This window comes from Gymnoscopelus microlampas (assembly GCF_963454915.1).
Source record: "Gymnoscopelus microlampas genome assembly, chromosome: 12".
In the NCBI taxonomy this organism is placed as follows: domain Eukaryota; kingdom Metazoa; phylum Chordata; class Actinopteri; order Myctophiformes; family Myctophidae; genus Gymnoscopelus; species Gymnoscopelus microlampas.
In genome coordinates, this window is record NC_139949.1 from 42,076,504 (window position 1) to 42,101,057 (window position 24,554).

A 24,554-nucleotide genomic window follows, 5' to 3' on the forward strand; every position below is an offset into this window, starting at 1 on the left:
ACTTGCATTGTGTTTTATTCACGTTTCTCTGTCTTGCATTAACGCTGATGGTAATTCTCAATAGACTGTCACTTATCATCCGTCGTTGCGCGAGCCCCCCCCCCCCCCCCCCCCGCGGGTGGGGGGGGGGGGGGCGTTTCAAGCAAGATTCTCTTACCTTTGATTATTTGTGATATGCTTTATCTGAAGAACAAAACCTGATGAAATCCAAACAGACGTTCATGCACTTCCTCTACAAAGACACACCTAAACACAAATGTGAAGTATTCATGTCAGACAGGGAATTTATTCCCTAGACTAGACCACTTTTGCGGGAGGGGCTTAAAGAGATGGTGCCATGGTTTTGCACTTTTTCTTCATGTGTCTATGAGGTTGATAGAACTTCATTAAAGGGATATTTCACTTTCAAAAAAACTTTTGGTAATTTTATCTTCTACTCATGCCGTTGTGAGCCCCCCAGACAGTTTTTAAGTTGCTCGATTCAGTATATAGATATTTGATATTCATTTAATCGGACACGCCCCCTTCCTATACAAACCCATTGTAACTTAAAACTCCATTTTAACCATGTTAGATTCATCAAAAACACCCGTCCTTAGTTCTGGTGACTCATACCGCCTCCCTAATACGCGAGGGGCCGTGTTTTTTCAATTACTTTTTTCATTTATTTTAAATATTTTTTTTGGAAAATGAAAAAAATAAAATACAATAAAAATAAAACAATCACGGAGAATTTAAAGGCAGTAACAGTGCGTCACCAGGCTTCTCAGACAGTCCATGCAGTTGAAGTAACTTTTACTTTCAGTGACAGACAACAGCATTGGAAAAGCTACAGAAAAAAACATCCCTTTTATTCTAGCCAGTTCCAAAGAAAAATCACCCCCCTCTTTGCATATGTTGCTGAAAAGACAGTACAACTTTGACACGGACGGTGTGTGTGTGTGTGTGTGTGTGTGTGTGTGTGTGTGTGTGTGTGTGTGTGTGTGTGTGTGTGTGTCCTATACAGACAGTAGCGGCTCATTCCTCCTACCTGCAGGGTTGCCTTTTGTTCCAAATAAATTACTAGGCGCCATTTGAAAAGTCCTTAATGCAGTAAGCAGCTACAAACAACAACTAAAAAAGACGTTGTGATCATGATATCATCGGACCCATCCACACCGCTGGTTTAATTCATGTGCCTACAGACGTCTTGTCATCTATCCAGCTGTAGCCAGGGGTCATCAACATGTCCGTCCGTGGCAAGACTTGTCCATGTCCGTGGCACATTTTGTATTTGTGGGCTTGCTGCAGCAGCAGCGAGCACACTATAGTTATTGTCGTTTATTTCTTTATTATTCTCCCCAAAACTTTGGCACCTAACTACTCCTACATACTTTCACTTAGAAACTCTATTCAAACTGTAAACATTTCAGCTTACTGTGGACATCTATGCTTGTACTTTTATTTTTGAAATAATATGTAGTTTTTGAAATAATTAAGTTTAAACACCCAATGCATTTCCAATGTGTTTTGCTAGTGGGGAGAGAGAAGGACAGAGGAGAAATGCCCCGTGTTTTCGTAAAGTCACAGTGGCCACATTTTTTACACTACAGATATTCATTTTACATCACCAAGTGCTACCTAATCTGTCAGTCATTGGCTGTCAGGCAGTGGTACTGCAAAGTAACTAAGTATATTTACTCAAGTACTATGCAAGTACTTACCATGCACAGTTTAATTTTGAGATCCTTTTACTTTCCTTTCCATTTTTGTTACTTCTACTCCACTACAATGACAGCATTTGACAGCTTTAGTTACTTGTTACTTTGCAGATTTTATTATTAATACAAAACCTACAGTAACCACATACAGCCGATCTACAATGTGACGCGTGATGAGCTTGTAGATCTGCTATTTTCTGAAATTGAAGTACTTTTACTTTGGTACTCAAAGTATATTTTGATGCTAAAACGCGTGTGTATTTCAAGCTCCAAAACTACCACCCCAAGACACACACCCCACCCACACCACATGACATACCCCTCCCTCTGTCATATTTTGACTATTCGGAAAAAGCTGATCTACAATGTGATGCGTTGTGAGCTTGTAGATCTGCAATTTTGGAAAAAGCTTGACAGTCTTTTGAAAGTGTGAGTACAGGGGACGGCATTGGCTCAGGGGTAGAGTGTATGAATGTGTGTGTAAAAGGGTGCCATTTTGATGGCAATAATCTTGTAAATTTCAAGCTCCAATTCAACTCTAATGGTGTGTATTGGTCAACATAACGCCCCCTATACCCCTCCATCCCCTTACTACCATCAGCTATTCAAGAAGGTGTTTAACTGATGACAATTAGGAGAATGATAACGGGTGCTCCCGATCTGATTAACCGGAGGCAAGTCTGCACCCACACACAACACAAAGATACCAGAGATACCAAGTCAAACTGAATTTGTGCTTTATGGCTTTAAAGCGAGCCCACATTGTTTCTTCAGGAACAACATTTCTAGTTTGGTTATAATGTGTACATAATCTGTCCTAAATATTCACAATAAATATTTAAAATATTTTTCTTGAATGATTTTGGTGACTCGTAAAGTGTTGGGATGACTTGCTCATTAATATCTTGAAGGAGATTTGTTGTGTTGGTACCCGTACATGATTGCATGAGGTGAGGATGCACGACAAGACAGACAGCTAGAAGTAATGTTTGCTAATAGCTGCCTTAATTATTCCATTGTTCCACTGGCATAGCTTATAGTATAATAAGGCTTATTACACGGCTTGGTTGAATGCTCGATTCTGATTGGTCAGTCATCGGTCATTATTTCTGGATAATGACCGATGATAATGACCGGTGAGACCGACGAGGAAACTGTGTAATCAGAGACTACAGAACACCTGCTCATATCAACCTGCGCTGCTTGGTTTTATGCTTTATCTAACATGACAGCCATGTAAACAAACACACCATGTCATTTACAACTAAACGTTGCTCTCAAGAATGTTTTTGAAAACATTTGAAGTGAGAAATAGACGATACAATGACCGAAAAGTCATTCTATTTGATCCTCTACACTTCCTTGTTTATCGTGGCACAACGTACAACGGGGGAATACCAAAACGCTCGGCCCAAAACACAGTCGCCCCGGGGGAAATCCGGCGGTATTACAGGCAAATCGGCAGTAAATAGAATGGGGGGCGAGTGTGTTTTGGGGTGAGTTTTTTTCCATTTCGTCATTTGTTTTTGCGAGGCGAACTTGTCCGCCCAGCCCAATACTTATGGAATACTTTCATTGCCGTAAGCAAGGAAATACTTCGTTTTGTTGTTACTTTTGGGTAAATGTATTTATGTATTTATTAAGTAGCCGTGTAATAAGCGGGATAATGCATGGGGAGGTAGTCATTATTTATACAATAATAATAATAAAAAACACCCCAAAGCTGTCTTCCCCTTGGATCTGGTCCTATTTTAACAGCAATCATCAGTATTATGGCAATAGATTAACTAAGGACCCGTGTCAGTGTCCTAACAAAGTAAGGCGGTCGACTGGAGAAGTGTTCACGTTGACACATCACTCCAATGAACAGCAGCAGCCAGTGTGGTACAGGATATCTATACGTGTATAATTATATCTATGGAATACCACTACTAAAACTCCTAAAACAATTGAAGCCACAGACCAGGGGTCATCACCATGCCAGCTTGTGACGGACATTTTGATCAATATTTTATTTTTGTCACGGACATACAATATAATTGGTCAATAATTTGACCAGAAACCCAAATGACTGTGCCATAGTGTCTAAGCCATGTGCTACAAATACTGAGCCACTATATATATATATATATATATATATATATATATATATATATATATATTTATTTATTTATTTTTTCAGAAAAAAATAAAAATTATCTACAAGCTCACAATGAAACACATTTGTGACATGAGTGCTAATTCAAGAAGGTTAGAACAGAAGGGCCCCCTCTGTGCCCCAACAGTTTCATTGTGGGCATGAGATCTATTTAGCCACTCCCTTTTCATCTTATTATAGACCCCTAATTCAAATAATGCAAAGAGAATAAGTCAATAGTTTAATATGTATAATTATGAAAAAAGTGTACTGCACATCAAACAATAATAAAAACATGATTTATTATTAACATACTGATGATTGGACTTGACTTCGATGGTTGCAATTTCAGTTCCTCAGTTTATTTATGTGTCTCAGTTCTCTGTCTGCGGTAAATGTCTAGTCAAATGATGTGTGGTTTGACGCAAGTGTCTTTCCAAGTTCTCTTTCTTCACCATCACTGTGCAGTTCTCGCTGATGAGGCAAATACTTACAGTAGAATAATGATGAGAGAGCTCTATCCAGTTCCATGTATGGTACACAAATACATATGGCTGAGATTTCAGTTCCTTTTTGTCAGTTCTCTGTCTGCTGGAAATGTCGAGTCAAATGAGTTATGGTTTGTCAGAAAGTGTCTTTCCAAGTTCCCATTGTTGCATAGTTGTTGCAATTCATTTTACCATAACAAATAATGCGTCTTTTGTCTCATGAGGTCTTTTCCCAAACTCATTCAACTGATGTCTTGTCTCATTAGATGTGGTTGAAAAATAGTAGTAGCTTAATAAGCAGGTAACACACGTGTACCATTGATATGCTGCCAGGGTCAATCCTGTGTTAATCCACACTGCCACACTCATTTGTTAGTTTCAAGTGTTGTGGTTTCCGTTCAGGTGAACAAGTATTCGATGTTGATGAGAAAGTCTCAGACCATGTGTAGGTGGTATAAGCAAGGGATAATGCATGGGGAAGTAGTCATTATTGAAATTTAAAGCCCGACAGGGCGATTGCCGAGGTGGTTAATCGCCCTGAAGGGCTTTAAATTACACGTGTGTTACCTGCTTATTAAGCTACTACTATTTTTCAACCACATCTAATGAGACAAGACATCAGTTGAATGAGTTTGGGAAAAGACCTCATGAGACAAAAGACGCATTATTTGTTATGGTAAAATGAATTGCAACAACTATGCAGGAATGGGAACTTGGAAAGACACTTTCTGACAAACCACACATCATTTGACTAGACATTTACAGCAGACAGAGAACTGAGACACATAAATAAACTGAGGAACTGAAATTGCAACCATCGAAGTCAAGTCCAATCATCAGTATGTTAATAATAAATCATGTTTTTATTATTGTTTGATGTGCAGTACACTTTTTTCATAATTATACATATTAAACTATTGACTTATTCTCTTTGCATTATTTGAATTAGGGGTCTATAATAAGATGAAAAGGGAGTGGCTAAATAGATCTCATGCCCACAATGAAACTGTTGGGGCACAGAGGGGGCCCTTCTGTTCTAGCCTTCTTGAATTAGCACTCATGTCACAAATGTGTTTCATTGTGAGCTTGTAGATAATTTTTATTTTTTCTGAAAAAATAAATAAATATATATATATATATATATATATATATAAAATATATATATTAAAAAAAAAAAAAAAAAAAAAAAAATATATATATATATATATATATATATAGTGGCTCAGTATTTGTAGCACATGGCTTAGACACTATGGCACAGTCATTTGGGTTTCTGGTCAAATTATTGACCAATTATATTGTATGTCCGTGACAAAAATAAAATATTGATCAAAATGTCCGTCACAAGCTGGCATGGTGATGACCCCTGGTCTGTGGCTTCAATTGTTTTAGGAGTTTTAGTAGTGGTATTCCATAGATATAATTATACACGTATAGATATCCTGTACCACACTGGCTGCTGCTGTTCATTGGAGTGATGCGTCAACGTGAACACTTCTCCAGTCGACCGCCTTACTTTGTTAGGACACTGACACGGGTCCTTAGTTAATCTATTGCCATAATACTGATGATTGCTGTTAAAATAGGACCAGATCCAAGGGGAAGACAGCTTTGGGGTGGTTAAGCTGGACGTGTACTTCATCGTACTACATCCTCGCATGCTGAAAATGTCTGACTTACAGGCTCACAATCCGTAGCAGAATTGATTGTGAGCTTGTAGATCGGCTATTTTTGATGACAAGTGGTTATCGAAGTAGAATCGAACATGGCTACTGCATGGCACTCGACCCCCTGGTTAAGCCTTTCTTTTACACTTCTTAGTATGAAAAAAAAAATGATGTTAACATAGTAATCATACTAGTTCAATGTTTCTGTATTATTACATCTTGTATGGGTGTACAGGAGTAAAATTATATAGTTTCATTTCGTTTCTCTCGTTAGACACTCACTATGGGATAACAGCGCCCTCAGGTGATGCACAGAGCTACATACAAATACACTCCCGGGCCAATACGATTGGCTGTGGGGTCATGTCACGTGACCGGTAGACAGGGGGGTATATAACCCCTCATGTGACTTGGGCACGCCCTCTTACATCACTCTGCACACGAACTATAGACATACAACAGTAATAAGATTTTATATCGATCTGACAAACCAGCTTTAACCGAAAGCGACAGTAATAAGATTTTATATCGATCTGACAAACCAGCTTTAACCGAAAGCGACAGTAATAAGATTTTATATCGATCTGACAAACCAGCTTTAACCGAAAGCGGAGATCCTCTCTCTCTCTCTCTCTCTCTCTCTCTCTCTCTCTCTCTCTCTCTCTCTCTCTCTCTCTCTCTCTCTCTCTCTCTCTCTCTCTCTCTCTCTCTCTCTCTCTCTCTCTCTCTCTCTCTCTCTCTCTCTCTCTCTCTCTCTCTCTCTCTCTCTCTCTCTCTCTCTCTCTCTCTCTCTCTCTCTCTCTCTCTCTCTCTCTCTCTCTCTCTCTCTCTCTCTCTCTCTCTCTCTCTCTCTCTCTCTGAGATCAAGTTCTACCAGCAACGTATGCCAATGGAACTGCCAAAAAGAAACTTGAGAGTCAAAACAAATACCTGAAATACCATGAAGGCAAGTTGGAACGTGTCCTTTTTGGCTCCCTCACTGTCACACCATCACAGGGAATACCAACGGTCTTTGAAACCCGTCCACACTTCTTAAACCCAATGTGAAACACCTTGGTGTGACGTGTGATTCTGCCTTTAAGTTTAACAAGCAGGTAAAAACAATAGTAAAATTCAGTTCAAGTTTTTTTCTAGCTTTGTATCATTTCCAAAATCAAGCACTTTCTCTCTAACATAGACCTTGAGAAAGTCATCCACGCCTTTATATCCCGACATTCCGCTTGGGTTACTGCAACTCCCTGTAGGTAATAATGACAGACAATTTAGTGTAATGAACCACTTGTTTATGTGTTTTTTTATCAAAGGTGACTCGTTGAGGTGTTATAAAATGAGCCTGGAGGCATGAGTGTCTGTTTGTTTAGATGTACTGTGTCTGAGCATGAATGTGTTGTTGTTAGGGTTGCCAACATCCAGAACCGGAGAAACGGGACACATGCACGCGCAAGGCTGACATGCCACACAAACAATGATGCCGCGCCCACCGGAGCAAATCTCACACACACGCACGCACGCACGCACGCACGCACGCGTGCGAGCACTGTGCCTGCCCTGTCAACTGAGTGGTCCCTAGTGCCCTTCGGATACAGCACACAAACACGCAGCCAGACACACTGCATTGTGCGCAAACATAAATATTTTTTATTTTCCCTTTCCCTTCCCCCTACACCGGAGTCCGGGACAAACAAAGTCCCGTACGGGACACGCCCCTTTTGGCTCAAATACGGGGCGTCCCGGCTAATACGGGACGGTTGGCAACCCCAGTTGTTGTTGTTGTTGCTGTTGCCCGTTGTGTACGCAATGCCTGTAGAGAGTGAGAGTGAGAGAGAGAGTGTGTACGTGCAAAGTTAATCTTTGGTCGATCAGTTTTACATTTGTTTTTGGCTTTTCTGCCTTTATTGATAGATTTCAGTGAAGATGGACAAGAGGGAGAGAGAGATGGGTAGAGACACGCAGCAAAGGTCGTTGGGAATGGGACTCAAACCGAGACACGCTGTCAGGCTACATTGAGCCTAGGTGCTCGGACCGCTAGGCCAGTGGCAAAGAGGTGACAGAATATTGTTGTGCACCTGACCGTTTACATTACATTATATTGCACGTTACAATTAGAATTGTATAAACATAAAACATTTACACAACACAAAGTACATTAAACAGAAAAGCCAAACAAATAGAAAAGAACAAAAAACAAAGCCATACACTCTATGTACAGTATGAGAAATACGATAGTGGAACTATATACTCTACCATACAGATTGTATCTACTTATATAAACGAGGATTGACTTCCGCTGAAGCCGCTGAAGCCATACCCACAGCACTGATTTCGACTAAACACAACAACTACACACCACGTCGCGGCAACACAGTAGCGACAACGTGCGCGCTGAATTTACGTGCGCATTAGGCAACGTCACATTGCTCACTACACATTTCCCACGTCGCAACATAATTAATTCCACTCACCACATTACGGATAAAACGGATGGGGAAACAGTATCGTACCGTTTACCGTTACACGCAGCCGACTTTCTCATGTCCCCACAACAACTCAACAGTGAACACGCAACGACTCGCCATCTGCGTTGCCACGTTCCCAAAAGATAAGCACAAAATACAAGAAAATTTCAGTGTTGATAACATTTGCGCCAGAAACAAGCAACCACCTTCATGAAAAAAAAAAAAACAGGCAAAGGGGTCCGCCATGTTCCACGGGGGTCCGCGGGGGTCCCAACATTCCCAGGGGGTCCGCGGACCCCCAGGAAAAAAATATTTATATATATCTTTTTCTTTTTCTTTTTTTTACTTTTCTTTTGGAAATTTTTATCCCACGATTTTGGTACCCCGTGCGCGGCTAGCGGGCCAAAGTTATATTGTATTAACATACTCTACCATACAGATTGTATAAATTATATTGTATTAACATACTCTACCATACAGATTGTGTAAATTATATTGTATTAACATACTCTACCAAACAGATTAGACAACATTTTTTTCATAAAACAAAAGTCACCTGGTGGCGCTTTAAAGAAGGCCCAGCAGTGCCTTTATTTCCTCAATACCTCAGTGCTGGAGGCTTTCTACAGGTGTGTGGTGGAGAGAACTTTCACATTCTCCATCACCACCTGGTATGAGAACTGCTCTGCTGCTGGTGCTGCAGTGAACATTGCCCAGAAGATCACCCAGGTCAGCAGGTACAAGAGCGGTGTGGCCCAAGCTACACAGTTAGGCTTAGATGCAGCTTCTACCTGGAGGCTGTTAGACTGGTGAACTCTATGGCCCAATAAAGGCATTTCTGCCTTGCTGTGTTGTTATACAGCATGTCATGTTGCTGTGTTATCCTGATTTGATCAATGCTTGATGCTACTGGTTAGCTCAATGGTAAAAATGTGATGGAGTGACAGTGAGGGAGCCAATCAGGACAACTTCCAACTTGCCTTCATTCAGCTGTATAAAGGTGTGTGCCATCACTGTCATGCAACACTTGATGTCCTCAAGGCAGGTCATGAGCCTGACTGCAGAAACCCCTTTGATTTGCATCACTGAACTCTGCTAAGCAATGTGGTCTATACCAGGGGTCGTGCTATAGGATTGTAATCTGCTGGTCCCGGAATGATTCAAATTTATCAGACATCTGATAAACAATACCGGTCATAAGAATCAGAATCAGAATCAGGTTTATTGTCACATCACAGGTTTACAAGGTAAAAAAGTGGGTGAATAATTATGTTTAAGCATTAATTACAAGCAGGTGCGTAAATACAGCCTAACACTTAGGCCTACAGCATTATATTTTGGATTGAGCTATTTGAACGTGAACCATGATGAACGAGTAATATGCACATTTTATATACAGTAGCAGGGTCGTCTTGCACAAATACATTAATTACCTACACTACCATTTGCGCCTGGCAATCTCTGCTTCTCACCCATTGACTTGCATGTTAAATGATGGCTTTTCCCCTTAAAAATAATCGATCATTTCAGGAGCAAGAGCTTCAATCTCTTGTAAATCTAGTCAACAAGGCCTGCAGTAGGCTATGCACTGGACAAATGTGCATGACATTATTTCAATAAACTAAAAACATGGGAAATGTTAGGAGTAATAGTCATGGATACACGACGGTCGACTGTCACGACCGTCATGGATGAACTTCAACCTGGTGTTTGCACTTTCTCCATTTATGGCCCGTACATCTACATAAACGTTCATATTTCAAATATAAAGTGCTTATCCCATGGCCACGGATGTTAAATGTATTTAAGGGCTCTCAGAAGTACTTGTATCATCCGTATTGTTCAATAAAAAGCATTTTAATCTGATCGGTGGCCATTTTCTCCATATACTTTCAACTGAGTGACCCTATCGGTTGGTAGGTGTATTGCACTCCAATACATTATGAGAAAATGGCCACTGATCGGATTAAAATGCTTTTCATTGAACAATACAGAACATACGGGTACTATTGAGAGTCCCGTGCATAATTGTAACATCCGTGGCCATGGGGTAAGCACTTTGTATTTGAAATCTGAACGTTTATATAGATGTACGGACCGTAAATGGAGAAAGTGCAAACACCAGATTGAAGGTCATCCTTGACTGTAACAGGAGTTTATGTAACGCAGGGACTGCAGTAGCAGTTAATAAATAGACAAACAAATGAATTAATATACTTTAACGTGCGGAATCCGAAACAGGCAGCGCTGTGATTCTGAATTTTGTTACGATTACGGTGATTAGTAGCCTATTATTGACACCACCTGGGCGAGTGATTCGTGTAACTTTCCCAAGGTAAAGCTGTGTGTGTTCAACAACACAGCCTTGCAGTTTAAGTGCAGATTTCAGGAGCAGCCTCCAACGGGTTTGGGTACGTGGTTCATAGTCACCATTGCGTTATCGTGGTATTCCTAGTTCCAGAAACACACACACACGCTGTTAAGAGAAAGAGAAAGAGCGAGCGAGCGAGCGAGAGAGAGCCTTTACTCAAGTACTGTACTTGAGTACAATTCTCAGTCACTGTTCGCCTCGCTGTATATATAAATACTATATAAAAAATAACGGAGTAACGCACCATGTAGTAACGGTAACTGTAACTGAATTAAAAAAAGAATGCGTTAGAGTACTAGTTACTGAAAAAAATAACGGCGTTACAGTATGAAGCACAGGGCACGGCGCGCCTCCGTCATGGTCCAAAACTACACTTTATGGGCGAAAAAAGTAGTCTGCGGTTGTTTGAAAAAGTATTGTGCCAAGCAGGAGTCTAACCCAGACTCCCAGTGGAAGTGGATTTAAACTCTAATGATTAGCGAGGTGCGCCACTGAGGCCGGTGCTGACATTGGGTATTCGGGCTGTATTAGAATGTGACGTCCTAACTCTAACAACTGCCACTCAGTGCACTAACATAGCTCGCGTCGCCAGGCTCTCTCCCCACCCGCCACCCCGCCCCCTTGCCTTCAACTACATGCAAAAAGGCTGTTCGCATCTCTGCCTGACCTGCGTCTGTCTATGTCAGTGTCTGGGCTTGAAATGCAATTCTCTCTCTATCGCTGTCTCTGACGTTGAATTGTGGGCGTGCACTCCCCAAATGTTTTATAGGGGAGCGGGGCTAAGGCCATTTGCCTCAAAGCTGTGTGTAGAGACGGGCCGACTTCGTCACCCGTCTAAAAAGGCAGCCTATGAGTCCGGAGGTCACCGGTTCGATCCCCGTCCCCGACGATGTGTCGAAGTGATCATGATTTGGCATTCTTATGCTGCTAGTATTTCTTGAGGTTAGGGGTAGGCATAGTTTTACTGAGGTTAGGGTTAGTGAGGGTTTAAAATGCTCATGTTAATTGCATGGTTTTCGTTCTCTCAAGTTCGGTCTTCTATGTTTCTACGGCTTATTGTGCATATGACTTATCATTGCTTCTTTCTTTTTTCTTTCTGCAATCACTGGCCCCGTATTATCGCTGCTTGCAGCTATATTTCCCCTTGAATTCCTTCCAATTCTCTATATGGGCCCCAGCCATTTGTGCCAGATTCCGTTTTCCGCCATGTTGTGTTATCTTCAAAACACACTTTTTTCTACTACTCTAGACTTTATTCAAAACTCACACAAATTGGTACACATTATCTCTGGGGTGATCAATGTTGTATGTTAATGATACTATGGTGCCATTTCCTATAAAAGCCTTGTTTGTACTTCATTCATGTTTAGTCACCCTGATGAAGGCTGTGTTTCACAACACACAATTCTTGCCTTGCAGTAGCCAATTCAATAAAGGCTTTTTAATGGTCCCCCCCCCCCCCTTTGTCATTCAGCTTTCACCCTTGTACCAAAGAGCGCCTTGTTGGATTGTTACTCTTTGCCAAAAAGATGTAGCCTACTCCTTTTCTGTGTTTTCTCTTCAAGCCATGTTGTGTTGTATGTTTTTGTTCTGTTTACTGGATGCATTTTATAACATATTCTGACTGACGCTCTGCTCTCTCTCACTTCCCTTGGGAGACTGGCATGCTGCCCCCACACACACACACACACACACGCGTGTGCTTGTATGCAAGCACGCACACTGCCACTTCCTCAATCTTAACGCTGCTTGTCTGCCAAGTCGGGGCCCTGTCCCAGACACAACCATGCGACAAGCACGCAGACAGCGTCACATAACTCTCACACACACACACACACACACACACACACACACACACACACACACACACACACACACACACACACACACACACACACACACACACACACACACACACACACACACACACACAGTACTGTAGTGTAATAAAGTTGTTGTAATGCGATGCATTTGTATGTGACTTTGTTATGTGTGACAGGAGATGTAGTCTGCATTAAGGTATTATCATATTTTCAAATATGCCCCCCTTTGAAAAACGTTTGGACACCCCTGACATACAATATCTGTAGGCTACGGCAGCACTATGTTAGGACCCAAATGCAGACTCAAGACAAAATCAGGCTTTACAGGGGTTTAATATCCAAAACACTGAACTACAGGACATCACAGAGGAACACAGGTTACAATATAATCCAACACAGCGCACGTCGAAACACAGGGCTTAAATACACACGAGGATAACAGGACACAGGTGAACTCAACAGACAATTAAGACACGAATGGCGAAGGGACTAACAGGACACAGGTGGAGATAACTAATAATCACAGGGTGAGACAGGACAGGAAACAGTACCTAGGGCACACAGGAAAACATTAGGACGTCACTACAAAATAAAAGTACAAGGAGAACAGGAAACGATTGGAACGATACAACAGAATAAGGTACCAGAAACACTTCAAAAACAAGACAGAAATGTAAATCCTGACAGATAGTTCTCTCTAACGCATTAACTTTAGCGTACGTTTCCTCTTCAGTTGTGGATATGTGGTGGAGTTAGTAGGCTTACTAGGCTATCATTGTTCTAAATAACCGGGCGCACAGTGGTTTCCACTGTCGTGTATGAAGAGGCAGTAAACTGCGTGTTAGCAGGCTGGTTGGTTGTAACAAAGTAGAGGAGGAGAGACGTCAGGTTTCCATGTTCCAAATCATTCATTTATTCCACAACAACAAACAAACAGCATCATAGCAGAGAACCAGGGAGCCCCTGTCCCTCCACGCAGCCTCACGGCTTGTGAGACAGTACTAACTAACTTACATTTTAGTTCCCTTTTAAACACTGTCCTTCACATTACAATAAGTCCTTTGACCAATTGGCCGATCTGATTAGCAACTGTATGTCAAGAAGCCTGGGTGTGAAGACAATGCCAGACCTGATGTTGCCAGGTTAACAATAGAATGTAAATCGCCGTTCACACCTAGCAGAGCCCCTTGATTTTCTATGCAAACACTAGGCTAGCACACTCATGATTCTTACTTTAGCTTTAGTAGATTTTGTTCTAATAATAATCTGTTTTTACTTGCATACTGTTATATAAAATATAGCAAATAAGGCCCATATACGACACCACGAACACCAAAACTCTCGCCCCAAAACACAGTCACCGCGGGGCATATCCGGCGGTATTCACCTGGTATTCCTAAACGTAACCTCACTAAACTATGCCTGAGCCTAAGCTTATTCCTAAACATTACCTCAGTAAAACGGTGCCAAAACCTAACCTTATTCCTAAACTTAACCTCAGTAAAACTATGCCTAACCATAAACCTATTCCTAACCTTATCCTCAGTAAAACAAATACAAGAATACAAGACCCGCTTGTCCGCGAAAAAAATGGGGGCGAGTGGGTGTCAAGCTGACAAGCTCACAAGACCTTGTGAGCTTGTAGATCGGATTTTCTCACAGAATGTTCGCCCCAGAATTAGGGAGGCAGGGATTCATGTGGTTAATACGCATTATTAAAATAATGTTATACATTTTTTTACCCCATAACAAAGTGATCTGCTAGTATCATATCTTTGCATGTTTCACATGCAGTTGTTATTATATCACAAAATCAAGAGGAAACAACTGCTTAATGTGTGTATTTGAGGTAGGCAATTTACTTATTTGTCAGTGAGTTCAAGTGATCACTGAATCCACAGCCATTGTAAACGATGCATGTATTTCTTTTGACATTATTGGCTGCTGTTTGCAGACATCTCCTCATGGGGGTGCTGCAAGATAAGCAGATATTGTAATCTAAGGCATCAGGCTACTTTTCCCTTGGTTCTTCAGTTTTTATTGTAATTTATTTTAATGTGCTGTAGATTCTGATAACATTTAATACAAATATGTTTGTGATTTTTTTTTTTATGTCATAGTAGGCCTATTCTATTAATGCATACACTCCATCTCCTCCTGGCTCCAAAGTATACATTGAACTGAGTCCAGCAGAGGTAACACTGATGCTTCAAGACTAGTTTTGATGATGTTCCATGCTGTGTCACAACTAATCAACTTTTTAAATGAAAATGCATTTAGGGTATTATTTTAAAGTTGCAGTTCACATAGCCAAACCACATATTTGATCAATAATGCCCCTGTCAAGTATTTTTCTCACCCCCAAAAACATCTATAAAGTTTTAAAGTTTTGTACTAGTAGTTATAAGGTGTTTAGCCCCACCCAGAAAAACTGCTCTCAGCAGGAAATGCCCCAAACAGGGCATTTCCTGTTTACAGGCTGTTTAAGTCTTGAAACTGGGTGTCAAAATTAGTGACTGATTTCTATATTACCATGCATGTTTAAAGTATTAGAGAAACTAGCTTGTTCCAGAATTCTAGAACATCTCAGTGATAAAAATATTATATTGCTGCTGTCAGGCAGAAACTTTGTATCTCTCCATATTTCAACCTTTTATGTTCTTTTGTTTTTTGTTTTTGTTTTTTAGATTAATGCTCGACGTTGTCATACTACAGTGTCACATAAAAGTAGCTAAAACAGCTGATCTACAAGCTCACAATGAATTACATCACGATGTGTTGCGAGTTTGTAGATCTGCTATTTTAGGTAGTGCCCAGGATTACATAGACAATTGGCACTGGGTGTAAAAAATAGGGTTACAAAATCGTGGGAAAAAAATTTAAAAGTAAAAAAAAGTAGGCCATTAATTTATGAGAAAACTATAAGTTGAATCTTTAACATCATGTCCTGTGTTTTCTAAATCACGCTTATTTGACTGCAGTTTGCATTGAGGAAAGTACATTTGTACATGTTCTCACATACTGTATATAGATTTAAAATTCAGACTCTAGTCTAGACAGACAGACAGACAGACAGACAGACAGACAGACAGACAGACAGACAGACAGACAGACAGACAATGTTCAAGGTTGTGCTTTATTGTTACATCTTGTGTGCAGGTACATAAGAGTAAAACATATTTTTGTTCGGCTTCCTTCTGACAGACAGACAGACAGACAGACAGACAGACAGACAGACAGTTCACCAGGTTATGTTGTAAATTATACTTGTGTAAGCCGGTGTTCTAAAATATTGTTCCATGTGACCTTTGTGACCTTTGAGTACCTGCCTCTCCAGTGGTGTCTGCACAGCCCTGCAACGTAGTATAATTAAGTTCTTATCTATATATTGTATCATTATGAAAACACATTTTAAGGTTATAAAGAAAACAATGCCTGTCATTTTATAAAAAGTCTATCTTATTTTATTTTTCATCTTGTTATCAGTGATATTTGTATTAGTGTTGGTGTAAAAGTCGTTTTAAACAGTGTTTACGTTGTAAACCACAGGATGTTATGCCAGTCATCTCTCCGCAAGTGTTTTTTTTCCAGTTCCTGAATTCAGTTAAAAGTTTCCCCAGAAGTGAAGGATTTATCTGCTGATCTTCACACCTTGATGAACATGCTGTTCTAACCTTCATCTTGGTGTTTGGGTGGGGTTTGTTTTTTAAGAACTTGCTAGTTTCATGGTTCTCTAGAATGTGCAGTTTGGAGAGAGAGAGATCATTACATCTATAGACTTACAGACCCTTTGGCTTGACCTGTCAGGGCCTGTGGGATCTATTAAACTGCAAAAAAAAGGATTTAACCCTTGCATTGTGTTAGAAACCTGCATCCACTTGTGGTGTTAGCGGGTCAAATTTGACCCGTGATTAAACTCAGCCCAAAATACTCAAAGAATAATTATTTTCATTTATTTTTTTTCTCCCACCTCATAGCTGACTTGTAATGCATTCATATCCATGTACATTTTAAAATATTATGTTGGGTTAGGGTTAGGGTTTCATCTTTCAATATATGTTGTTTTCAATTGTAAAAAGCTTAATTCACTCATTACATTTCCTATAATGAAGACAATGGATAATGATGTTATCTACAGTAGCTATAATAGAATAATTAAGAATAATAATTAGAACACACTTTCAAACTATCAAAAAAGTAAAATGCTAAATACAAATTAAGTAAAATGTTAATATTATTAAAAATAGTGACACCTGTGGTGTTAGCGGGTCAAAATTGACCCGCTAGAAGGTACATACCATAGTATACCATAGAAGGTAAAAAGTCATTTATTTTTCATAAACTCAAACTTTATTTTACTCCTGATAGTAAATGCTAATTGAGGACAAGTCTCTCTCACTTTCAAACATGTAAACATTGAATATTGACAATTTGGGGGGAATTGGGCCACACTTCTCTGCCGGGTCAAATTTAACACCAAACGTGTCACTTTTTTTTTAAGACCATCAGAATTAACAAAAATGGTGGTAATTAATTTTGTAGCGTTAAAATAGCTGTCTCTGAGGATATCATGAAGCTTTGTTCCAATAAAGAAATGTAAAGGGTACTTTTTACCTATTTAAACTTGAAAATGGGTCAAATATTTCCCTAACACAATGGAAGGGTTATATAGTATAATATATATAAATATCTTAAACCAAACTCTCTAAATATTAAGGAAATATCTGCGCTATATTTACTGTGCTGGTTTTAAGACCACCTCATGGCTCGTGTAGCCTAAGTGCAATCACATTTTGACTTTTCTCACTGCACACAAGATAGAAATGTCTCAAACCACACAGATTGAGCGCAAAAACATTTGGAAACACGATGTGGGTTCTGGGTGTGAAGGTGGCAACCACGTAGGTTGGAAACTAGCAGATAACACCTGTGGTCCATATTTGTGCTGCTTTGCAAAGAGTGCAAGACGTTTAAGACCTGAGGCCCATTCTACAAATGCCTTCCAAATAATCATATAGTTCTTACACTTTCATGATCTTTCAAAAGTGTTAAAAAATAGCAGATGTACAAGCTCGCAGCGCAAAGTGACGCGCTGAAAATGACACAGATGATGCTTTCCCGGTTTTCATGGGTTAAAGACATAAGCTATAAAGACAACATGTACACACAGTCAAGTAGTTTGAGACTCCAACTGAAAACTAATACATTTGCGCATGTATTGTGTAATGGGAGCATGATTTTGAAACAAACGTCATTCCAATACTATAAATCACATGGTTTAGGAGAAGTGACATGTTCAGTCATTCATCCAGAGACCACGCCCCCTTCACAGTCTTATTAAAAGCTGTAACCGTGTTCAATGTTTCATTTCAACCTCTCTGTTCAACACAATGCATCTGATCACACTCGGCCTTGGGCTTATGCTGTTACCAACAGGTACGTCCTGTTTGATTCTATCTGGGTTTAATGTTTTATTTTTTATTATTTAATTTGTTTCTGTATTTATTTGTTATGAATTTATTCCACCCAAATCTTGGGACACTAACTTTAAACTAGTCACATTTAACAGAAAGGTGTCTGCTGTCTGTCTTTGATATGAGTGAGGACCAACTGCTCAGTAGTTGTTGAAGCTGCTAGACCAGAGGTGTCAAACTCATTTTGGTGTCCGGGCAAGATTGGTCAAATGGTGACTTGAGGTGGGCAGGAACCAGTTGCGGACGCACATGTGCGCTCACACGCATTCAGTTATACAGCATTGTTTTTCAATCTGTTGTCTTGTCTCAGAAAACAAACAATGCAATTTGTAACAATAATAATAATAATAGTTAGTATTATTATAATTATTATTATAAACCATTTTAAGTAGAATAATTCAATTTGAAATTAAACAATACCTGGTAATGTGTGTGGGTGGTTAAATAATCACATTTATAGAACAGTGGTGTAAAGTAACCAATTACATTTACTCAAGTACTGTACCTAAGTAAAGATTTGACGTAGTTTTACTTTACTAGAGTATTTCCAATTTCCAGAACTTCTACTCCACTACATCTCAGTCACTGCTATAACTACAGTATATCACTTTAAAAAATGTTTTATGAAGATTAGCTACTTTAATTATTTACATTTACAAAATCAGCAGATCTACAAGCTCATAGTGCGGCACTCAGTGCCGCACTATGAGCTTGTATATCTGCTATTTTTGAATAGCCAAATAAATCTTAAAATGACACAGATGCTTTCCCAGATTGAATGTTAAATACGCTCTGAGTTCAATTCAATTACTGTGTGTGAGACAGACAGACAGACAGACAGACAGACAGACAACTGTAAGAGGAATTCATCAAAGGCAGCTGGACCACATCATGTAATGACCTGTTAATAACCAAATGCTCCCAAAACAATGATCTATCAGATTAGGGAGTCATAAACTTCAAATAATAACGCAATAATTTGCAGTAATAAAGAAACAAAATGATAAACATATTGCTCCTCAGAAGAGATTGAAGGACGTTTTACTTCCATTTCCACACTTTTCAACACTATCCTCAGGAGGATAAATCAAACAGTGGCAAAATGATGAAAAGTTAAACTAACACACTGCTCCTAATACACATGCATGATGGAATGTGTTTAATGTTTACATTCGTTTTTTATTGTAACCTGACTATGTCTTCTATCTGTTGTCTCAGGATATGCTTTGAGATGTTACGTGTGTGACCCGGGAGATACAGGAGAATGTACTGAAGAAAGACAGGACTGTCCTAATAGTTCTGGTAAATGTGAAGCAACAACAGTCAGAAACTATCTAGGTATGTAGCAGAAGTACTTCTGCATTTCATTTTTGTGAGGTAAAACTCTGTCATACATTAAAGTATCTTTCTAGTATGATTAAAATGGTAACTGGTGCATTTATATAGCGCCAGGCGCTCTACAATGATTACATTCACACACATTCACACACCGATGGCATCTGCTCATCAGGAGACACTTCGACACTAACTCTGGGGTAGCCCGGGATCGAACTGGGAACCCTCCGGTTCACCAAGCGGTACCAAATGGTACATTTATGTAGCGTCTTTATCCAAGGCGCTTTATAATGAGTGTACGTTACATTCACCCATTCACACACATTCATACACCGAAGGCGGAGGAAACCATGGAAGGCACCAACCTGCTCATCAGTAGCAATTAGGGGTTCAGTGTCTTGCTCAAGGACACTTCAACACTAACTAGGATCCTTCCGGTTTCCAAATGGCCGCTCTGCCTCCTGAGCCACTGCCGCCCCATTAAGTTATTTGGCAGATATATAATATCTTGTTTGTTTTTTAGGTCCAACTAAGTACATAGATGTTACTGTGAAGAGTTGCAAAGGAGATCATGAGTGTCTTACTAACTCACTGCATGTTAAAAATGTCATTGTAACCACCCAGTGTTGTTACACTGACCTCTGCAACACAATGGCACGTAAGTAACTACATTATATAACCATCTGTTGTGTTTTAATCTATGTTTGATAAACTCTATGACATGTACATATGAATGATAAACATTATAACACTGTACATATGAATGATAAACATTATAACACTGTACATATGAATGATAAATACTATAACACTGTACATATGAATGATAAACACTTGTTTTATTTTACATGAGGTTAAAGGTTGAACACATCATCAATATGACATTTTATACATTTAACCCTTACAGCTCCTGTCAACGCTGCTCCCAACGGTTTGAAGTGCTACACTTGCGAAGCTGACGACTGCTCCCACATTCTATCATGTACTGGAGATCAGGATCACTGCCTCTCAGCAATAAGTAATAAATACGCTTATGAATTTATATGATATGATTTACCCATATATTTCATATTCCTCAGTTCAGAAGTATGTTCAATGATTTTTATAGACATGGGGCATTACATTAAGTAGAGATAGTAATGTGTGTGTGCGTGTGCGTGCGTGCGTGCGCGTGCGCGCGTGCGTGCGTGCGTGTGTGTACGTGTGTTTGTGTCCGTTTTATATGTCACTGGTTCTCAACCTTCTTTAATAGTGGAGTATTAAGTTGTACATTCTTTTGTTTTGTTTTGTCACAGAGACGGACAGCAAAGGAAATGTGGTGACCACGATGGGCTGCACCTCAAAGAGCCCGTGTTATCATGGACAAGCTGATGGAGAAAAGGCTGAAGAGTGCTGTGAAGGTGACTTGTGCAACAATGCTGAGTTTAGGGCTAAAAGTTCTAGTCTCACTCCTATAATCACTACTATCCTAGCATCGCTGCTGTTGGTCCTATAATCACTGCTGTTAATCCTACAAATACTGCTGTTAATCCTACAAGTACTGCTGTTAATCCAACAATTACACTACGTTTCATTAAAACGTAGACGGTATACCATCTAGTTTTAGGAGTCTCTAGGGCTCCGTTCTATCTCTGCACAGGTTCTTTACATCCAGGGAAGAGCAGAGACATCACCCAAACAACCACACCAATAATTAATTCAACAAGTTCAATCATAAAACCATTGTATATAGAAAAGAGGGAATTAAAATTAAAATGACCCAGCAGGGCAAAAAATACAAATAACACCAATGCAGTTGTCTTGTCTACATGAACCAGAAATGGTTTCTGCAGGCACCAACGTCTGCCCCAGGAGCCAATCATAGCAGAGGGCAGATTTAATTTAAGAGCTTCCTCCCTAAAAATGTATTTTTTTAATGGCTCAAGTGTTTTACACTTCTTGATTGTAATTGTATTCATCATGCAATTATTTCCACAAATTGTTCAAATAAGCAAATTATGTCATTAAATATGCACAATACCAACATTTTTCTCAGGAGAAATGGATTCTACTGGTAACACCATAGGGTCAACTGTTTATAAGACCATTCGTTTCCAAAAAGTATTCTCTAGAATATAAATGATTCACACACATACAGTTTTATATGGGGGTAGGTTTGTTTAGAGAGTGATAACTACTTCATTAAGCTACTAGGTTGGCAGATGTACAGTATCATATCAAAATATAAACTAGAGACAAAAATACGAAACTGGCAGGGCAGACAGAACTGGGTAGATTGTGACATGGCTATTTTCACTATTTCTTAAAAGTTTTTTGCAAATGGATGGAATTTCTTTTATCTCTTTAGATTTTTAGAAACTTTCTGTTATTCTTTTAGAAAATGTTAGTTGTTTTTTTGTTTTTGTTTTGTGAAAAATGTTGAAAAATGCTTTTCCATTAAACTTTTTTTTGCCATTTGCTCAGTAACCGTTCTGATGTGTTGCTTTATTATTTGTTAAGTTTGATTGAGTCCTGTTTGTATTTGAGGAAAAAGAAAAACGGTTTATTTTTTTGTATGTTTTTTGTATTTAGGGGAATACATTATGTTTTGTATAAATGTAGGAAAAAAAACATCCAAACATAATGAATGTTATTGACCTGAAATCTCAAGCAGCAACATGACACTGTAGTCTATGGTTTTGTTGCTGCAATTCAGATTAGACAAAGGCATCTGATTTGTGTTGACAGTGTGAACGTAGCCTAACAGACAGAATGTGGGTCGTGCATGGAACGTCCTGTGTGAAAGTCCTGTGTGGAAAGTTGTTTAATGCACTGGTTCTCAAAGTGGGGTCCAGGAGGGTACCCCAGGGGTCCTTGGAGGGGTTCCCGGGGGTCCCCAACAACATTTGTTACCGTACCAATTTAAAAATAGCAGATATACAATCTCAGAGCACATCGCTTCATGCAGTGCTGCGAGCTTGTACATCTGCTTTTTTTATTAAGAATCTTGGAAGTGTTTGAAAAACTTTGAATAATTTAGAAATGTTCCTTCCCTTCTGGGGGTTCCTGGCACAAAACATTCTCAGATGTGGGGTCTGCAGCCAAATATGTATCAATTTGGGGGTCCTTGGCACTAAAAAGTTTGAAAACTTCTGGATTAATGAACACAAATCAACAGTCCTGTAAATTAAGTATTAAACTCAACTGTGAAATAAATGATAAGGTGGAAAGTTTTCTGACTGTGGTTGACTGTCCCTGCTGTCTGTGGTTGATGTAAAAATAAAATGCAGGAAGCTTGTGCTTATGTTCTGAAGTATATTTTACGGTCCAGCGCGACACTTGGTGCCACGCTATGAGCTTGGAGGAGCAAGATACGTCCGGGTCTTTTGCGGGGTCGCTACAGTATTTTACTGCTATTACAAATACAACTTTTAAACCACTACTAATGAAACAAGACATCAGTAGAATGAATTTGGGAACAGACGCCATGAGAGAAAGGACATGCAATTAATAATTGTTTTGTCATGTTGAATGAGAAAGATCATTTGTGTCATCAACTAAATCTGAACAGCGATGGTGAAGAAAGGAAACTTTGAAAGACACTTTCCGACAAACCTCAAATTATTTCACAAGACTTACAGAGAAAGCGAAGGGTGTAGGCTACCGTACATGAAGTGCTGTCAGCAATATGTGAAATACGTCTCGTCAGCAACAACTGCACAGCGGTGGTGAAGCAAGGGAACTAGGAAAGACGCTTTCTAACAAACCACAAACCATTTCACAACACCTGTCTAGCTGACTGTCAACTGAACGTGCACTGTGTGCATGCGTTTGTGTGTGTGTGTGTGCTACAAACCGCCACCGTTGACCCGGTCACTGTGAAATTTTGCACGCACATTCCCACTAGGTCGAGGAAGAAATGCCACCCTTTTCAAATTGGCCTGTTATAGCGCCACCAGCAGGTCTAATTTAGCAAAACACATTTTTGGAACGAAATGCCTCAAATCGCGAATACAGTGTCCGATTGCCATGCAAGGCCTAAGATGAAATGGCACCCTTTTCACATTGACCTATTATAGCACCACCAGGAGGCCACAATAATCTACCTGACCTGGCGGAGACTTGTGCTCCGACTCTCCGAGGAGCACTTTTTCTAGTTTGTTATCAGCTGGGCAAGCGAGCACTGGCTCTGGTGCCTAATGACAGCAACTGGAGGCAGGGTTTTGAGGACAACTGTTTTAGATGGCTATTATGGCTTACACAAAACAGAAACCAAGGAGTATACATTTCAAGAGGGAGAGATCATCACAGTAAATACAGTACTCAGGCCCTATAGTCGGGATCCAAAGGCCCAAAAGCTGAAGAAACATGACATGGCATGCTATACTTTTTGTTTTCTTTTAATTTGGTCCATAAGGTTCACTGAATGAGAGGTCTGCTCTGTGACATAAAAGTTTAACGTTTTCACTTAGAAAAAATCCACGTGCATCAATCTGTCAATCGGTCCAAAGTTCACGTGTAGAAAGTTTCTTGCAGATTGCTCAAAAATCCCAGGAAGAGTTTGATTTTAACTGCTTTTCATATAATTCAAAATGGTGGGAGATCTAAAGGTCAGAGGTCAAAAGTCAGAGTGTGAAAGTTGTTAGGCATGAGGAGACACATGTCTGTAGGTCAAACAGGGCATGAGTTGTACCTGTTCAAAGTTGCCATTTTTCAATTGTTTGCTACAGCGCCACCCTTTGGCCGATGGTGTTGAGTTTCGGGCCTTGGCCGAGATGCATAGCCCTCTACCATATTGCCGATTTTCGTAAAACGTGACCACACGGTTAGGCTGTGACAGAAAAAACGGCGGAAGAATAATGAAAGCCAACAGTTTCAAAGAGGTTTCGAGCCTTACAGGCCTCGAACCCTCAATGATTACAAATACGAACCCATGAACAAGAGGAGAGCTACACGAGTCTGATGATGAACCGAGTACAATCTCTTCAGTCATTCTCTTATCACAACTTCACAAGCACATTATTATCACTCCACTCAAACACCTTGTTGACGCCATGTTGGTGCAGTCCAGGGCTGTCTGAGTTGATAAACAGAGATATTAGAACTTTATCATCAGGATATTTT

General features: G+C 39.8%; 2 protein-coding genes across 4 annotated transcripts in view; one reads left to right on the top strand and one right to left on the bottom strand.

The window, feature by feature from the left end:
• Window positions 1–24,554, bottom strand: part of LOC311056574 (uncharacterized protein) — an 86,626-nt gene that overhangs the window by 26,774 nt on the left and 35,298 nt on the right. Inside the window, exon 1 of one of the 3 annotated variants that reach the window (XM_084073287.1) lies at window positions 158–248. The exons of the other annotated variants lie outside the window; for them this stretch is intronic. The gene's annotated coding sequence lies outside the window, so the exon portion shown is untranslated. Of the gene's footprint in view, window positions 1–157; window positions 249–24,554 lie in introns of those variants that run through there. 3 annotated transcript variants of the gene reach the window in all.
• LOC311056596 (phospholipase A2 inhibitor NAI-like) lies at window positions 18,025–22,705 on the top strand. The gene is made up of 5 exons (XM_084073341.1): window positions 18,025–18,078; window positions 19,335–19,454; window positions 19,975–20,109; window positions 20,359–20,469; window positions 20,747–22,705. Exons 1-5 carry the CDS (start codon window positions 18,033–18,035, stop codon window positions 20,944–20,946), a joined length of 612 nt encoding a protein of 203 aa, XP_083929467.1. The 5' UTR covers window positions 18,025–18,032; the 3' UTR covers window positions 20,947–22,705.

What these genes read in the sequence shown, in the direction of transcription:
- LOC311056596 (XM_084073341.1), top strand. Translation starts at nt 18,033, where the DNA reads ATGCATCTGATCACACTCGGCCTTGGGCTTATGCTGTTACCAACAG. An exon ending in GCTTATGCTGTTACCAACAG is followed by an intron (nt 18,079 to 19,334) that starts GTACGTCCTGTT and finishes CTGTTGTCTCAG; the next exon opens with GATATGCTTTGAGATGTTAC. An exon ending in TCACTGCCTCTCAGCAATAA is followed by an intron (nt 20,470 to 20,746) that starts GTAATAAATACG and finishes GTTTTGTCACAG; the next exon opens with AGACGGACAGCAAAGGAAAT.